Source organism: Protopterus annectens, chromosome 2.part0 (assembly GCF_019279795.1).
Source record: "Protopterus annectens isolate FY-2018-M chromosome 2.part0, PAN1.0, whole genome shotgun sequence".
In the NCBI taxonomy this organism is placed as follows: Eukaryota; Metazoa; Chordata; order Ceratodontiformes; family Protopteridae; genus Protopterus; species Protopterus annectens.
Window position 1 is genome coordinate 1,242,445,729 of NC_056728.1, and position 15,141 is coordinate 1,242,460,869.

General features: G+C 38.6%; 1 protein-coding gene across 4 annotated transcripts in view; it reads right to left on the reverse strand.

Annotated features, from left to right (window-relative positions):
* The window catches only part of TEC (tec protein tyrosine kinase), a 1,312,802-nt gene that overhangs the window by 99,133 nt on the left and 1,198,528 nt on the right, over positions 1–15,141 (reverse strand). For all 4 annotated transcript variants that reach the window (XM_044061419.1, XM_044061418.1, XM_044061417.1 and 1 more), the window contains exon 14: positions 11,224–11,440. In XM_044061419.1, the coding sequence (XP_043917354.1) occupies positions 11,224–11,440 (217 nt within the window). The remainder of the gene's footprint in view (positions 1–11,223; positions 11,441–15,141) is intronic.

A 15,141-nucleotide genomic window follows, 5' to 3' on the forward strand; every position in this document is an offset into this window, starting at 1 on the left:
TATGCATCAGATCCTGCAACTCCTTCAAGTCTGGTTGTTCAGGTTGTGACATTTTACTTCTCAATTGTGATAACAAAAACTGTTGGTATTTTAGCATATGAAACTGACTGTTTAAGGCCCTCATGGATAAGGTAGCCGAGGTATATACCTTTTTTCCCCACCTTTCTAAGGATCGGGAGTCTCTCTCTCGGAAGGTAATGGATTTTTAGCAATGGAGACCTTAACTCCCTTAGGGCCCTGTGAGATGGTTTCTGGGTCAGCAGCATGGCTTTTGTATAGAAATTGGTGTGAGTCAGGAACCCTGTAGTACCTGTCTGGCTTAACTGGAGCTGGGGGTAGAGAGTCTGGGTTAAGGCAAGCCTCCGAGTAAACATCATCTAGGATGTCCAAGACAGGAGGTATAGCCAAAGGCCTGTGCTGAGGCAGCAAGAGAAATTCCCTGAGCCTTTTCTTTGAATCTGAATAATCTTGGCCTTCCCAGTGGAAGTGTTCCCTTAAGGTATGCAAAGTTTCCCCAAATGAATAATCCTCTGGAGGTGAAACAGAAGGGATGGACTCCTCCGCATCAGAGTCTTCAAAAGGAGAGTAAGAATGTTCCTGATCATCAGAGTGTCCTGAAATAATGGAGCCCTGATCAGAGAAGGGGGAATCTTCCTCCACTCTGGGCCTTTTGTCCGGAGAGGGCTGAGAACCTCTGATAAGAGTAATTAAATCTTCAGCCATTTTAAGCATCTGTTTCTTAGGCATGGGGCCTGGAGATGGGCCCTGTGCAGTAGGTCTCTTAGAATGCAAGGTTGCTTTAGACTTTGTGAAAGCCTTGATGGAGAAAGAAGAGGAAGGTCTGAAAACACCTTGAGTGGAGGTGGACCTGTCCACACTCTGAGTTTCAACGCCAAGAGTTGCTTCGGTATCTGTAGTCGGGGTGTGGGCCGAGGAGCTTGTGACCTCGGGCGCAGGAGACACCGTCAAAGAAGTGTTGTCGGTAGTCAGGGGCTGCGTAGGTGCCTTGCTGAGAACCGGACCACGTGTAGTCGGCTTTGGCGTGGTGTCAGTAGAGGCTGCGGACCTCGTGTGTTGGCCCTTGTCTTTGCGTTTTTTAGACAAAACCGGAGTTGGAATATCCGACATAGTATAGTTAAATGCTTTCCCAAAATAATGCTGGGCGAACTCCGCCCGATGCTTAATAGTGCGTTTGTTGAATGTAGCACAAAAGCAACAGACCGAGACATCGTGGTCTGGGCCTAAACAAGGTATACAGAGGGAATGGAAATCCTTATGCGGTATTTGCTTCCCACAAGAAATACAATTATTAACTTTGTCTGACATCGGTCTGAGGCAAGAAAAGTTTCCCCAATGGGGTACTTAGCTTTTAAGAAGACTTCGGTTTCCAAATTTTCGTAATCTCAGGAGCTGGCCGACCGGCACTTGTGAACTGCTTCTGCTTCGGGCACCGCGCGACAAGAAAGACTGAAGAAAATGGCGTTGGCTGGTTCTTTTATACCCCTGTTGCACTGACGTCAGGGAAGAAGCGACAACAACTGACGCCGGACCTAGACTTTGGAATTCGGCCGACCGAGGACCCGCCTGACGGCAGGAGAACCCATCTGTTATGACTGCAGCTGTATGGATGATGAACATCATGAAATAAAATGATACGTGCTGAATCATTGTTTAATTCAATTTTTTCTCACATCTCAATCCATATGCAGCAATTTTACAAAAAAACAAAACAATTACTGTACAAATTGCTTTATTGAGACAATTCTTACATCTTCAAGTGCTGTGACCTTCATTTCAAAATACTGACCACAGGCAAATGTGCTTAAACAGCATGAACAGTCAAAAGGCACACATGTTTTTTTTACTTCCTCCCCCTCCTGAGACAAATTGAAAACTGTATAGAAATCAAAATCCAATATACAACAATCACAATTAGTACACAAGTACTGTATACATACTGGTATGTAGCCATTACCTGTGAAATAACAATAAAAACATTTGTAAATGCCAGCTATACAACAAAGACGACACATATGCCTTAAAGGCAAAATATAAAAATATACAAATGAGAAACCCATACAATTAATAACAGAATAACTTTTTAGCAACAGGATAATAAATGTCTTACAGGATGGATACTATACATGTGTTAGTGTTTTTGTTAAAATGCTTGTATAAGTTAATTATGGAGCATCAAGGCTCAAGAAGCAGCAATGATATAATCAGAAGACTAGTTGAACATTACACACATACACATTACCATAATTGTGGAAAAGAAAAGGAGAAAAATCTACAGAGAAGGTATGTTTAATCTGCTAGTAAAAACTGAATACATCCTGATTCTATAGATCCGCTGGCATTCTTTCCAGTCCAGCTTTGTTTCACATTTGTTGGATAAAACAGGCTTTTTTACTGATTTTTTTTCAGTTGTATTTTTATTTTCCCTGGGCCTCTGCTGACAGGGTTGTTTCACTATAAACCAGGTTGGGTAAGCCATTTAAGCAAAATAAAAATAAATACATTTTGATCTTGTCACTTTTAGAATGTGTGTTGATCTAACTATGAGCATATACATGTGTGCATGTGTGTGTCATACCTCTTGCCCTCTCAGTGCACGAAATCTGGACAAAGCCTAAAATAATGGGGGGGACAAAAGCCCAAAAATACGGATAAATTGCTCTTATAACCTTAGAAAGTTGCTAGAATAACGATGTGTATTAGCATGCATTTTCTAAAGGATATGATGTCTGAAACTGTGTGTCATTATTTAGTGACTTAAATCCTCAGTGATTTTACACAAAACCACAAATTTTATGCAGAACAGACCAAAAATATCAGGCACAATTCTGGACATTCTGCAAAAATCTGCACAGTTGAGAGGTATGGTGTATGTGTGTGTGTGTATGTTTGTGTTTGCAGTTCTTTGGATAGTACTGATTTGGTCAACTCAGCACAGCATAGCATTTTAGAAGTGCACACAAATATCTAGCTTGAATACTTTTTAAACATCTGCATATTTTCTGTTGTTCGTAAACCATGTTTCAGTTTTGTTGTGGCTGTTTAACTGCATGTAATTGGTGCATTTTGTGACTGGATATTGTGCATTAAGTTCAAGTCATGCCATGCTATATAGCTTCAAAACAGCACATGTGGGTAGGACTGAATTTAAAACGGAGATATTATTTAGATACTTTTGTAGTGTTTTGTTCTCCGTTTGGTTCATCTGTGGGATGCATTCTGTACGAGTCTAGATGGTCTTGTATCTGTGTTGCTTTTTACCACGGCCTACACTTCCCTCTCACATCCCAAAGACACATCAGTAGGTGTCAAGTAAATGTCTATTGGTGTGTGCATGTGTTGTGTGTGTGTGTGTGTGTGTGTGTGTGTGTGTGTGTGTGTGTGTGTGTGTGTGTGTGTACTGGACTAGGTTCCATCTAGGGCAGGTTCTCTTTTTTGTGTCTGTTTGCTAGGACAGCATCCATTTCCCTGAAAAGGGAGAAACTGAGTAGCAGAAAGTGAGCAAACAATTACAGATATTTAAACAGGTTTTTTTTTTATTACTTATTTGAAGGTCACTATAAGGCACATTATCAGGAGCTTCTGCTGTTGCTTGAATAAAATGTCACTGATTTAGAATACAAGTATATCACATGTTTTTTATCCGTCTTTGATTATGTGTACAACTCTGTCACTTTAACCTGCAGAAGCTTCTTCGTTAACTTCATGTATCAATTATAAAAAGTCAAATATGGTGTTAGAAACTCAGAGGTCTAAAAACAGCCATCAAGCAGTTTGTATTCAGGTCGCAGTAACTAAACCTTAAAATCTGTTTCATAAAATTCTAATGTACTTTAAAAAAACTGTTCCTGAACTGAAGACTTGTATATAACAAAGGGCAGCCACTTTTAGAACTAGACATACCCTCCAACTCCATTATAAACTTTAGCCCTAAAACCAGTTTCACACTAACCTATTATTTCCTCTGACCCTTGTCAAGACTATTAATCCTCTTGCTAATTTAGTCTCCAGTGGTCAAATTCATCATCTCTGTCCCCAAACCAACTCTTCTGCATCATTTTCTGCTGCATACCACTATACCTCCTACCTGCAATCTTTCTAATCTATACTGTTATGTGTCTGTCACCCACTGTGCCTTTGATACTGATTCCTGTAATACTGCTCCTGAATCTCTCTTTCTCTGTGGCTTTTTTCTTTATTGTCTCCTGAATGACTGGATCTCACACTTTCTCCCATTCAGCTTAATCTGTGCTGTTGTCTGTGGTTGTACACTTCTGAAAAGTTTCTGCTCATATCCTCCTACTCTCTGCTTTTTTCTTCACTAATGTTTCTAGACCTCATCCTGCCATGGTTTCCTGTTGACTCCCCCTCTTCAGTCTCGCTCTGCTTTTCACTCTGCTACTGCCTCTAGCTTCAGTACTCTTCTCTGAACTTCCATTTTCCATATTATTTCTCACTGCAAAGCTGCCTGAACTACACAGATGCCCCACATCCTGAATATCTCACAAATCTTTTTTGATCTTCTCTCGCCTGCACTGCTCCTTTCATGATTTCCTATTATAAGATTCCACACTTTCTATTTAATAATAATAATAATAATAATAATAATAATAATAATAATAATTTCATTATTAACATTTCAACACCAAGCTAAACCATTCTCCCTCACATATTATCACTCACCTGATAAGTAAAAAATGGAAGAAAAATAAGAAGTTACAGGGTAATTACAATTAGCAGACAATTACCAATTATTTTACCTTAGTAATTAGTGACACAGATGCAATAAAAAATTGCATCAGATGTTCTTAGTCATAAGTTAGCAAATGTGCAGGTCCTTTTAGAAGGAGAAAATCCTTTTGCACTTTGGTTCAGGTATGAGAACACAAAAATGAGGCTGCTTTTTTTTTCAAATATCATTTCAGAATTTAAAATAGACTATGTCTTAAGTAATTTAATACAGGTGTTTAAAAATAAAACTGAAATAAACAGATGCAATAGTAAATTATTCACACATTTTATTATTCTAAAAAGCACAGCACAGTGTATTTATTGTTTTAATTTGCGCAGTCGTTGACATGAAGCAGAGCACTGATCCAAGTGGGGTCTTTTCTAGCTCAGCCTTCGATTTCAGCCAGATATTAAAAAGGATACAAGGTAATTCAAGACGTTGGTTATACACTAGTCTACATTAAGAAAACAGTAATACAATCCAAGATACAAAAGTAGTTGTAGGATTAATCAGTACATGGTTGACAGAAGACTGTAGGAGTAGGAGTGCCTAGACTAGTAAAGGCATTTATACTGCCTAACAAGTATTGCACTGCACTATGAACTGTAAAGGAAGAGCATGTTTTCACTGCACAATATATGTTCTACAAAACTATGAAAACTAGTAAAGGCACACTAGTTTACACTGAGATATGAACATCAGGAAGAGAAGGGTAGCAGGTGAATGATTTCAGGATGCATTAGTGAAAAGGAAAGTGTAGACGTTGAAAGTTGTGTGAGAAAAGTTTTGGTGGAGGATGGATTGTGTTGAAGAAATGGAGGATGAAGGAGGCAGCAATGGGTAGTGTATGAAAAGGAGCTTTATGATGGGTGTTAGTAAGTTTGATAGAGCTACATTTGTTCTCTGGAGTAACCCAGGTACAAAAGGAGGAAAGCCTGAGCTTGGATGGAGCTAGGAGAGTGGTTGTGTGTGTGTGTGTGTGTGTGTGTGTGTGTGTGTGTGTGTGTGTGTGTGTGTGTGTAAAGTTGTAGGAGAAATTGTGTTGCATCTGTAATGTGCTAAAATGTGTTGCTGCTGCATTGGGGTTAAATATATTAATGTGGGTAGTACAGTGGGTTAGTGGACTTCAAACAACTGGTAGCAGTGCAGGGAGTGTTGTTGAACTGCGTTGTGGAATAGATTAAGTGATGCATTGGTTGAACAGGAAATTTTCAGCCGTTTATGGAAATTATTGATCAGTTATAATGATTTAATATTTTTGGATATGATTTTTCAATCTTTGGAGCTAAGATAAAGAAAGTGTATGCTATGGGCATTTTGGTTTGGACAGTGAAGTTTGCAAATCAGGTGCAGTTTAAGAAAGGGATCTCAGATTATAAGGAGTCAGAGTTCTTTCTGGAATTTTCTAAGCAAAGGGGTGGAGGTGGGGGATTCTTCCTATATCAATTTGTATAACATTGTACCCATAAGAAGGAACACTATATGTGGTAAGGGCAGCCATTTGTCTTTTGCAAGAGTAAGGCAGTGGTTTTCCATTGTAAGGGTTAGGGCAATAAACTGGCAAATATTGTTTCATGTATTTTTTTTTTTTTTTACAGGAGTCTGGTTCTTTTGTGAAGCACAAACAATGAGTAGAAGACAATATTCAAGTTGAGGAAGGAAGACTCCTTTCCATTTAACTTGAAAGTGATATTAGAAGTTTACAGAAGCATCTAGCTAGACTGCAAGGTATCTATTTTATGGAACTTTTTCCACCATTTGATTTTAGTTGTAGGAGATGGAACAGGAGTTGTAGAATTTACGAGACTTTTTGTTGACTTACAAAGAGTATTGTGGTCAGCCATTTACTTGGGGGGGAGAGGGGTTAATTTCTGTAAATAACCATGTCATCTACTTACAGCAGAACTGGGATAGGTTGGATATCTCAACAGAGGTTGTTGACAAAAAAAATAGAAGAGACTACGAGATGCTATTAAGCCATAATGGATACCTTTGGAGATATGAGCTAGAGCAGATGATGTGGATTCATTTTGTACCTTAACGTGTCTGCAAGACAGAAAATCTTTAAACTATAGGACTTCACTGGGACTGATGCTGGCAGTGGTTAGGGAGAGTAATAGGAAAGAGTGATCAACAGCGTCAAAGTCTTTTGTTAGGCAAAGAAAGACTGCACCATTTAGTAGCCTTTATCCACTAATCAGAATGTCACCCGCCAATGTATAATGGACAGTCATGGTACTTCTTCCACACCAAAGCCCATTCTGTCAATAATTAAATATTCTTTAAGTTTTATGTAGTTGGTCAAGTGGGTGTAGATTAGTTTTCTTGTGAATTTCTTTTTCTACAGCAAGAATGAGATGTCTAAAGTCACTGTCACAAGGAGGAGATTTTGTTTTGGGGCATGACTTGATTCTGATGATTTTCCAAATTTAGAGCACTATGCTTTTGGTGAGACACAAGTTGTATAAGTGTTGTAGTGTAGGTACAATGCAGTTTTTCCCTAACTGAATGAAACAGGAATTGAAATTATTTGTTCCGGGGTGGGGGGTATTTAAGGGAATACTGTCAACGGACTCAGTTTTTATTGAGGTTTGATTAGTTTAAAGTAGAAATGGAGGGTGTCTGAGATACAGTCATGATCTGGAACAGTGGCAGAAGAAGTTGTAGGGTGGTTAGGAGGGTGAGATATGAATTCCTAGTAAGAAAGTGTGTGAGTTGTTCTGAAGAGGTTTGGATGGAGTCTGTATGAAAGAGGTCTACTGGAAAGGTCTGGTCATTTATCTTGTTTAATATTATTATTTTTTTTAATTTGTTTACCAGGAAAGTCTGAGTAGGACAGAGCTTATTTTCAGCGGAGGCCCATGGAGAAATGCTCCAGATACATGTCTTTGAATGTGGGAGGAAACCGGAGTACTCGGAGGAAACCCACATGAATGCAGGGAGGGCAAGCAGACTCCACACAGAAGGCACGCCCAGCCAAGAATCGAACCGGGGATCCGCTTACTGTGAGGCGACAACATTAACTGCTGCACCACCACCAAGGGCAGTTCTTAAGAATGTCTAGAATTCACACTGAAGAGCAAGAATATCAAGGAGCATCTGTGGAGCTGAAGAATGAGTTAATGAAGAGGTTATAACCAAAATGACCTAAGTGGAGTTATGTTACAGGTCAATGGCCTGCATGATACAACAGGGAAGCCATTATTTTTACAGGATATCTCATGAGTCTGATACAAGGGTGACACATGGGGGATCGAAAAGAAATGTTTTAAGACTACCCTCACCTATAGTAGTAACATCCATAAAGTATGTGATATTAACACATACTGGCCTATTTTGGCCTCTAATGATCAGATAAGAGCTATAGTAGGTGAGACCTAGTTATACATTTAAAAACAAGCAGCTTTGCTATACCGCTGTTAGTAGTATCAAGGTGGCTTCTAATAGGCATGATACATCGCCATGCAGAAATTGTAGGGCCTGCTCAATTGTTTCAAGGAGAGATATCTTTATGCATCCCTCCACCAACTGTTAAATTTACTTTCAGCCTATATGCTGACTGTAGATCTAAGAATTTAGTTTATCTAGCTAGCTGTAGATCATGTGCATCTTTCTATATTGGTAAGACGACTAGAATGCTTAAAGAACGTATTATGCAACATCTGGGTGATATCAGGAAAATGAATTTCTTTAATGCTTTAGCTAAGCATATAGCCAATAATGAAGGGCACATGTTTGAATTTATAGTATTGCAATTGATATCAGATATTAAAGAGGAGGTGGCATTAACAACAGAGTAGAACTAGCTGAAATCCAGTGGATAGCAAGAATACAAGCAGATAAATTACCAGGAATCAATGCTACTATGCCTTTTAAACCAGTTTATAAGAAGCGTGGATCACACCAGTGACTTGATTTATTGAATAGTTTTTATTGGTTGTTTTATCATTGTTAAGAGATTTAAACTTGGGTGTAATGTTTGTCTGTTATATGGATCTGAAGCAGCACTTTGTGTGAAAGCTCTTATCCTGCCGTATTTTTAATAAACCACATATGCTTTTAGCTGTGGTGGTCGCTTGGAGTTTTTGGTTTTCACATTTGCTTTTAGAGCTGTTAGAGACCCAGTCATCCTGGATCTCTTGTATCAACATAAATCTTACAGTTTCCAAAATACCAGCACCAGGGACCTAAATCTTCACCAGAAGATAAATAAAATGTAATGGAGACACAGTTTCATCACATATCACCTCCCCAACCTCTGGAACAGGCTGCCCATGAAGATTAATCAATGTGATATACTATCATCCTTCAAATGGAACTTAGATGATTGGATGGGTAACCACAAACTAATCTTGACTAGCCTAGTTATCCTAGCGAAAGAGGTATGGCTTAAGGATGATAAATGACAAGGAAATGAGGCTCAACTGTCTTGAAATTCCTATGAATCCTATAAATACACATTTCTGCAGGATAATTATAAAGCACTAATGTCCAAAATTTAAAATGATAGCCATTGAAAACAACCATCTTTATGAATATGCATTCCATTTAGTAGCACAGCTCTTGTTAGTGAAGGCAAATCAGTATAACTGATACTCTTTTACTGCACCCAGGTGTTAGGAAATATCCCATTTATCAAACGGACAAATGATACTAACCCTCCTGAACCAAAGTACACTCTTGCTCTAACTTACAAATCATTTGAAATAAATGGTGAATACTGGATCTACTCTTTCAAGTTACATTTAGCAGATTCCTGTGCATCTACCCTGAATAACTGCTGTCATTTGCCTGTCTTCACTTCCTCATATATACACATTTTTTTCATTCTGTTCAACTCACGTTCATAGTGCATAAATGGGCGTGCCTTCGTTGAAGGTTGAGCGTCGAGCTGGCACCTCGGCGTTTCATAAAAATCTACTGCCAATCATTAGCGGACCGGAGTTCCGCTGTGGCAACCCCTTACTGGGAAAAGCCGAAAGACAAACAACCACCATTTCCACTGCAAGCCAACATTCAGCATGCATACACAGACACATACTATTTCCCTTTTGAAATGATTCTTGATTTAAAAATAGGGAATTACAAGTGCATGCTGCACATACATTGACAGCTACGTAAACAGTACAGATTTTTTGAGTTAAATCAGCTATGTTTAAGATATTTCTTTCTGAAGCTTACAACACTGAGCATTTTAAATATGCTACAATGACTCTTTTTCCTCCCACCTTACAAGTAATATCACTAACTCCCAAAAGTCAGTTTTTGCATCTCACAACCACTTTGCTTAATATTGCAATTTCCCTTTACAAAGACCAGCTCAGCTATTCCCGTAGTAAGGGTTAATCCATCAGCTACAGAAAGTATATCTTTTATTTGCTAGTACCCTAAATAATAACTAGACAAAGGACTCCAATAAAAATTCTCCCATCTCCTATATCATGTTTTCATGCATATACACATCCTTTGTTACCAGTTGCTTCTTCCTTCTCTGGGTCTTTTTATCTAAAAATGAACAATATTTAACTGTTGCCACCATACCCCTCAACCTCTTATTACTAGAATTATGTACAAAGTCGAAAATAACGGGGATTCAAAAAAGCAGATGTTGCAATTGCATGCATTTTCTGCGGGATAAGGACTTGTGTGTCATTATTCAATAGTTTCAGGCTCCAGTAATTTGTCCAAAAAACACAAATTTCATAAGAAGCAGACCAAAAATATGAGACAAAAATCTAGACCGTTTGCAAAATTCTAGATAGCTGAGAAGAATGGTTGCCACTGATCCTCTGCTTCCAACAGTCTCTGCACGTAACGGGTAATGTATAGAAATTAGTACATGAAATAATTCATAAAGCCATCACTAGGAATGTAAAAGGGGTTAATTCATTTGAAACTCAAAAAGGATTGTATTTTCTTTTTGTCACCAAGTACCATAAGCATTATATCACTTTCTTACTGTATAATGGTGCATTAAACTAACACAATAGTCCATTAACCTACCTTTGTAATCTAACATCTTACTTCTTTCACTGTTAAAAAGAAAGAACTGAATCACCCGAGTAAGCAATGCAGCATCATTTCTAGTGTCCTTACTGTTTACCTCAGAAGAGTCTGTCGTAATGCAAATTTTCAAGATCATCCATTTTTTTCAGTACACAAAGTGTCTGAAATGTGCAACTCTATTTCCATATTAATCATTCTGTTTGTGCATGACCTTTACAATATATGTTATACAGAAGTCACAAGTGCAGCAGCAACTCATGTAAGATTATAATTATAAAAACAATGAAAATGCGCTGGAGTTAAAACATTTTGTTTTATTACTTTCAAAATAATTTTCAGATTCAGAGATTCGTCACCTATATACTATTCTATATAACATTGTTTAAACAAAAGCTTAAAAACAATGGAGCTCAATAAATTACACAGTGTTCCTTATGAAAATGAAGCAGTAATTAAAGCCAAATTACCAGGTCTCTGTGTATAAACTGATTCGCCTCCAGGTATGCCATTCCTTCACATACGTCTTGGCACATTGTTAACAGCTCTGGCTTCTGAAGATGACCTCGTCTTTGCCTCAGAAAATTTAAAAGGCAGCCATGCTCCATAAACTCTGTAACAATGTAAAATGGCCTCTCTTGCGTACAGACACCATATAGCTGAACTAAGTTTGGATGGGAACATTTCCTAAAGAGAAAGCAATCCAAATAACTTTGTTATAACCTCTCAAAGGTTGAGTACTATTATTTGATGCAGAGAAGAATGATATTTATTTATTTGTTTATTTATTAACCAGTAAAACACACTAGACATGGATACCTCTTTTTAAAGGCAAACTAGGAGGACTGCTTGGTTAAGTAACTTGTGTCATTCAGTAAAGAAGAGGTAAGTGATAGACAAAACCTGTTTAAGAGTTCACAATCATACTAATCTGTGCCAAACTGCCAGACAGCTTTAATTACATTTTTTAAGACAGCAGGCTCAGAAATATTACCTTTCACAAGCAGTGCTGATGTAAACAGTCCTACTCAACCAGTAAAATTATTTCTGTAAGTGAAACTTTGATAAAATCAGAGATTCTGCTGTAGAAAAGCAGACAAGGAGAAGCAAATGCAAACCAGATTAAGATTCATAGATTAGTACTAGACTAACTGCCCTTGTGGGCCATTTTAAGCCTAGCCAATTATCCTATTTGAGAATTAAACCCTGCACCTTATGGCTGTTAGGTAAACACTTTAAGCATTATGCCAAACTTTCACCCACAGATGTCATTGTAATATTTACATCTTACCAAAAGTGTTTTTAAAATTAAACATGCTAATGTTCTTGTCAGTTTGTTTGCATTCTCTCAACTGGAGAACACGTGCAAAACGAGATAGAAATTGTTTTCGTTTGACAAGGTGTACGCAAAAGAAGCTGCAAGAGCTATTATAGTAGTAGGAGGTTCTGTGGTGCCAGCATAACATGACAGACTCTCATACCTATCAACTTCGTTGTGCAAGAAATCAGTACAAAGCCAACAATAATGGGGAAACAAAGGCACACAATCAGGGACAGACTTTAAATACTGCTTTTATAAACTTAAAAAGTTGCTAGAATAAAACAGGCTTTGTGTTAGCATCTATTTTCCAAAGGCTATGAAGTCTGAAACTCAAAGTCTGTCATTCAATTCTCAATGATTTGCCAGAAAACTATACTTTTTATCAGGAACAGAACCAAAAAAATGAGGCAAAAATCTGGCCTGTTTGTGAAAGTCTGAAGAGCTGAGATGTATGCATACTCTGGGAAGATTAGGTATGATGGCATGCCTGTCTAATGTTTACATGTACTGAAGATGGTAAAAGCTATAATGCCAGACTGGAATAACCAGGTCTGCTCTGATTGAAAGTGAAAGGTACATAAAAGTCAGGCAGCTTTAGCTATGATCAGAGACGTAATGGCTATGGTACAGTCACATCCAAAAGATGGAATACATTAGGTTTACTGCAAGACGCAAACATAATGTTAATATTCAGTCAAACATTTAATAACAAACAAGGCAGTACAAGACATGGTAAGGGAAAGTGGTAGACATGCTCTTGTGTACACCAAAGAAGAGAAGACTAAATGTTACAGAGAGCAGGTTTAAAAAGGTGCACACTTTTTTGCTATGAGGCAGGAATTCAAGAGCTACGTTTTTGAAATATTGTGCTTCATGGATATATAGTCTACATTTTCATGTAAATATAGTTTTCCCAATACTCTGTATTGATGGTGTGTGTGTGTGTGTGTGTGTGTGTGTGTGTGTGTGTGTGTGTGTGTGTGTGTGTGTGTTTCTACTGTACTTTTCACCTTTTGTTTCACTACCATCACTATCTGTCATGTTTGCCAACTACTATGCTTTTCCCAGTTACCTATCCATTTATAGGCTCATATGATCATTGGTGTATGCTAGGCTAATACGCAATCTAGCCATTATAAGCCTAGCAAAGCATGCAAAAGGTTTCCTGCAATTTTATGTGCTGGTCTTTGTAAGTCTAGCCAAGCTTCTCAAATGCATTCCACAAGTTTATCAGCCTTAGGGGTTATTTTAAGGGGTATATGTAAGTTAGGGCAAAATATACAGGCTGCTTCTGCCATTAGAGACATACATGCAAGGCCTGAATTGCATTTCTAACGTTCAATCCACTGGTTCATGTTTCTCTTGAATAGGGTTAGGGAAAAGGATTAGGGAAAAGGATTAGGGAAAAGGATTAGGGAAAAGTACTGCTTCAGATGGATGGAAAGCCTGTTCCAGTGAAAGGGAACTTTCCGAGACACATACCTGACCCTCCAACATGCTCTATTTATGTCGCAAAGTTTAAATCCCTAGATTAAGTAATTCTGATGCTAACCATTTTGCAGACATGTAAAAGATCTATCAGAGTGGGATCAAGGATGTCTTATATGCCAGGCATAGATCGTCTCTCAACAGTCTGTAGGAAACAGAGTATACAGATAGGGCTTTAAGGCAATCTGCATAAGACTTGCTGTTTACATCCTGTATTCTTTTTGTGAGGAACGTCTGTGGACATTCTGGATGCTAAATATGCCTGGTCAAGTATACCCTGAAGGGGCGCTGTATTCACTGAGGAGCCTGATGATGGCTGAATAACATGGAATGATAACCTCACTGGACCTAACTATATACTTGCTTATAAGCTGAGCAACATAGAATGATATCCTTACCCCCGTACATGCATGCTGGTAGAAAGCCAGATTACTATTTACATATGTACCTATACCCCTGACTACCGGTTATACTCTTAGGGGTGTATTATGAATGAGGTAATTTCCTAGGGTAGCTGATTACTAAAAGACTGCTACTATGTATTTCTTGGCACCAAACTTTAAGAAATGGCTTTGGCAACCGTCATTTGTCTGTGTTAGTCTGTCTTGTAGGATGTTAGTGTCTTGGGATGATTTTATGGCTGTTCCTTGTTTGCAATCATCTACAAACCTGGCCAGCCACATGCCCATGACATTGGCCTCGACTTCCAAGAATTAAATGCCAAAAAAAAGAGTGGACCCAGCACACAGCCCTGATGGACATAACTAGTGACTGGCCTATGTGGAGGAGGCCTCTCCTATCCTAACTTCCTAAGTCCTATTTGAGAGCCAATTAGCTATCCTGTGCATAACACAGGGGTTTATGCCTTTATCTGTGAGTTTGTTTACAATGCCTCAGTAGGGCTTAGCCAGTATGCATCTTTATGCCCTCATCGATTGCCTTGGAGATATTCTCGAAAAAGCCCACTATGCTGAGTAGGCATGATCTGCCCTGGATGAAACCAAAGTGGGTGGGATCCAGTGTTTGAAAATTTCCTATATCCTTATTAATTTCCATAATAATTCTTGACATGACTTTGCATATCAGACTAGTTAGACTTTTAAGTCTGTAGTTCCTTGGGTCTGTTGATGGCCTGCCTTTGGGCTGCAGAATGACTGCTGCAATTCTCCAGTCACATGGTACAACGTTAGTCAGTACAGGCTATTTAGGATGCATCCTGGGATATTATCGGGGCACATCGATGCAGTGTTTTTGGCATTAGACAGTGCATCTAGGATCGGCTCCCTGGTGATAGTTGGTGCAGTTACATATAGGTGGCTCTATTTACAATCCATTCTGCCCACTGCTGTGTATTGCTCAAGGTTCAGGATATGGCTAAAGAAAGCTTTGTGACAAACCCCTGCCTGGAGGTCTGTCTATTCCTCAAATATGGCTTTAGTAAACAATTTGTCCCCTTAGTTGTTGGGCATAGCACTTCCTAACCTTGGCTATGAGTTTTTTCTTTAGTTGTACAATCTGTTTAAGTTTGGATTTCACCAGGGTGGTTTATTTTCTGAGTTAGTTCTAGGTTTATTTCTGG